Here is a 3,373-nt window from a genome sequence, read left to right as displayed (position 1 = left end):
ATGGGGTTCAGGGGTCTCTAGTGATGGGGTTCAGGGGTCTCCAGTGATGGGGTTCAGGGGTCTCCAGTGATGGGGTTCAGGGGTCTCTAGTGATGGGGTTCAGTGGTCTACAATGATGGGGTTCAGTGGTCTCCAGTGATGGTGTTCAGTGGTCTCCAGTGATGGTGTTCAGTGGTCTCCAGTGATGGTGGTCAGGGGTCTCCAGTGATGGGGTTCAGTGGTCTCCAGTGATGGTGGTCAGGGGTCTCTAGTGATGGGGTTCAGTGGTCTCCAGTGATGGTGGTCAGGGGTCTCTAGTGATGGGGTTCAGGGGTCTCCAGTAATGGGGTTCAGTGGTCTCCAGTGATGGGGTTCAGGGGTCTCTAGTGATTGGGTTCAGGGGTCTCCAGTAATGGGGTTCAGGGGTCTCCAGTAATGGGGTTCAGGGGTCTCCAATGATGGGGTTTAGGGGTCTCCAGTGATGGGGTTCAGGGGTCTCTAGTGATGGGGTTCAGGGGTCTCCAGTGATGGGGTTCAGTGGTCTCCAGTGATGGGGTTCAGTGGTCTCCAGTGATGGTGGTCAGGGGTCTCCAGTGATGGGGTTCAGTGGTCTCCAATGATGGGGTTCAGTGGTCTCCAGTGATGGTGGTCAGGGGTCTCTAGTGATGGGGTTCAGTGGTCTCCAGTGACGGGGTTCAGGGGTCTCCAGTGACGGGGTTCAGTGGTCTCCAGCGACGGTGTTCAGTGGTCTCCAGTGATGGTGGTCAGGGGTCTCCAGTGATGGTGGTCAGCGGTCTCCAATGCCGGAGTTCAGGGGTCTCCAGTAATGGAGTTCAGGGGTCTCCAGTGATGGGGTTCAGGGGTCTCCAGTGATGGGGTTCAGGGGTCTCCAGTGATGGGGTTCAGGGGTCTCCAGTGATGGGGTTCAGGGGTCTCCAGTGATGGGGTTCAGGGGTCTCCAGTGATGGGGTTCAGGGGTCTCCAGTGATGGGGTTCAGGGGTCTCCAGTGATGGGGTTCAGGGGTCTCCAGTGATGGGGTTCAGGGGTCTCCAGTGATGGGGTTCAGGGGTCTCCAGTGATGGGGTTCAGGGGTCTCCAGTGATGGGGTTCAGGGGTCTCCAGTGATGGGGTTCAGGGGTCTCCAGTGATGGGGTTCAGGGGTCTCCAGTGATGGGGTTCAGGGGTCTCCAGTGATGGGGTTCAGGGGTCTCCAGTGATGGGGTTCAGGGGTCTCCAGTGATGGGGTTCAGGGGTCTCCAGTGATGGGGTTCAGGGGTCTCCAGTGATGGGGTTCAGGGGTCTCCAGTGATGGGGTTCAGTGGTCTCCAGTGATGGGGTTCAGGGGTCTCCAGTGATGGGGTTCAGTGGTCTCCAGTGATGGGGGTCAGGGGTCTCCAATGATGGGGTTCAGTGGTCTCCAGTGATGGTGGTCAGGGGTCTCTAGTGATGGGGTTCAGTGGTCTCCAGTGACGGGGTTCAGGGGTCTCCAGTGACGGGGTTCAGTGGTCTCCAGCGACGGGGTTCAGTGGTCTCCAGTGATGGTGGTCAGGGGTCTCCAGTGATGGTGGTCAGCGGTCTCCAATGCCGGAGTTCAGGGGTCTCCAGTAATGGAGTTCAGGGGTCTCCAGTGATGGGGTTCAGGGGTCTCCAGTGATGGGGTTCAGGGGTCTCCAATGATGGGGTTCAGGGGGTCTCCAGTGACGGGGGTCTCCAGTGACGGGGTTCAGGGGTCCCCAATGATCTGGTGATCCTCCATCATACAAAGACATTGTAGACAATGGGGCTCTTCCAGCCTTGTGGTCACAGTTTGGTGAAGACCCTTTTCTGTCCCCCCCCCATGACTGTCCCCCGTGTACACAGACAGCTCCATACAGACATGGGGGGACCTGCACAGAGCCCCGACCTCATCCCTACTGAGCACTGACTGTGAGCCCGGGTCTTCTCATCCAACATCAGTACCTGACCTCACCAATGGGACCAATTCCCCCAGACCCCTCCAATGTCTTGTGTAAAGTCCTCCCAGAGGAGTGGAGGATGGTGTAGTCACAAAGGGGAGCAGTGGCGTATTGTTGGCCATGATGGGGGGGCACCTGTATATTAGGGGCCTTGGTCTTGGAAGGGGAGGTCTCACCGGCTCCTATAGGTGTGATGGTCAGGTGTCCGCACTTGTGTGAGGCCGCCATGTTGGTGATTCAGCATTTATAATTCTCTTTATTGCCCTGAAATCTTCTTCTGGCTAATTCTAGGACTACAGCCCCCATCATGGCGCGTTGTGTCTCCGGTAGGTTGTTGATTATTGGGTATTTCCTCCCTCAGGACGGCGGCGGCGGGATCTCCACGCACACGCTGCGCGCTCTGGTCTCACATTTCCAGAAACTGTTTGACGTTCGGTCCCTGAGCGGCGTCTATCCGCGCATGAGCGAAGTGTACAGCCGGCTGGGCGAGGTGACCAACGCCATGAAGAACCTGCGCAGCATCCTGGGATTAGGTAACGTCCCCATAGAGTCCAGTGTGTCCTCCACCCCCCTGGGAGGCCAATCCCGGGATCCTCCACCCCCCTGGGAGGCCAATCCTGGGATCCTCCAGTATGTCCTCCACCCCCCTGGGATCGGGATGACGCCGGCCCGCCATTAGTGGCAGATTACACCTACAATGACCTTGTTCTAGTCTGTGTCTGCGCTCATACTCGTCCTGCGTCTTCTCAGGGGATGCGGCCGGTGTGGGGACCGTGGTGAACACAGTGTGGGCGATGTGTAGAGATGCAGAAGAAGAGAACGGCCAGAAGCTGCGGGAGGTCCTCGGCCCCCTGGACCTAGACAGGTACGACCTCTGACCCTGGGACCTAGACAGGTACGACCTCTGACCCCGGGACCTAGACAGGTACGACCTCTGACCCCGGGAACCTAGACAGGTACGACCTCTGACCCCGGGACCTAGACAGGTACGACCTCTGACCCCGGGACCTAGACAGGTACGACCTCTGACCCCAGAATCCTGCAGACACATGCAGCCCCCTAACTGCATCCGTAGACGCACCGATTGTCCATGCCGATCCGCAGATTGATGGAGACTGTGATTCTGTGTCACCCTCCGTGTGTATTCAATGTCCACATCAGAAAAATATGGTCATCCCTCTCCCCGGACTCCCCCGTGCGCTGTGATATCGTCATCCCTCTCCCCGGACTCCCCCGTGCGCTGTGATAGCGTCATCCCTCTCCCCGGACTCCCCCGTGCGCTGTGATATCGTCATCCCTCTCCCCGGACTCCCCCGTGCGCTGTGATAGCGTCATCCCTCTCCCCGGACTCCCCCGTGCGCTGTGATATCGTCATCCCTCTCCCCGGACTCCCCCGTGCGCTGTGATAGCGTCATCCCTCTCCCCGGACTCCCCCGTG

At 58.7% G+C, this 3,373-nt stretch overlaps 1 protein-coding gene across 1 annotated transcript in view; it reads left to right on the top strand.

Annotated features, from left to right (window-relative positions):
• The window catches only part of LOC108803830 (centrosomal protein of 70 kDa-like), a gene marked incomplete at its 3' end in the record, with an annotated part of 15,539 nt that overhangs the window by 10,916 nt on the left and 1,250 nt on the right, over window positions 1-3,373 (top strand). The window contains exons 12-13 of the mRNA XM_018575627.1: window positions 2,314-2,468; window positions 2,686-2,800. Of these exons, the coding sequence (XP_018431129.1) occupies window positions 2,314-2,468; window positions 2,686-2,800 (270 nt within the window). The remainder of the gene's footprint in view (window positions 1-2,313; window positions 2,469-2,685; window positions 2,801-3,373) is intronic.

This window comes from Nanorana parkeri, unplaced genomic scaffold (assembly GCF_000935625.1).
Source record: "Nanorana parkeri isolate BGI_ZX_2015 unplaced genomic scaffold, ASM93562v1 scaffold4294, whole genome shotgun sequence".
Lineage (NCBI taxonomy): Eukaryota > Metazoa > Chordata > Amphibia > Anura > Dicroglossidae > Nanorana > Nanorana parkeri.
Note: the sequence above shows the minus strand (reverse complement) of the source record. Positions and strands in the feature narration are given on the sequence as shown.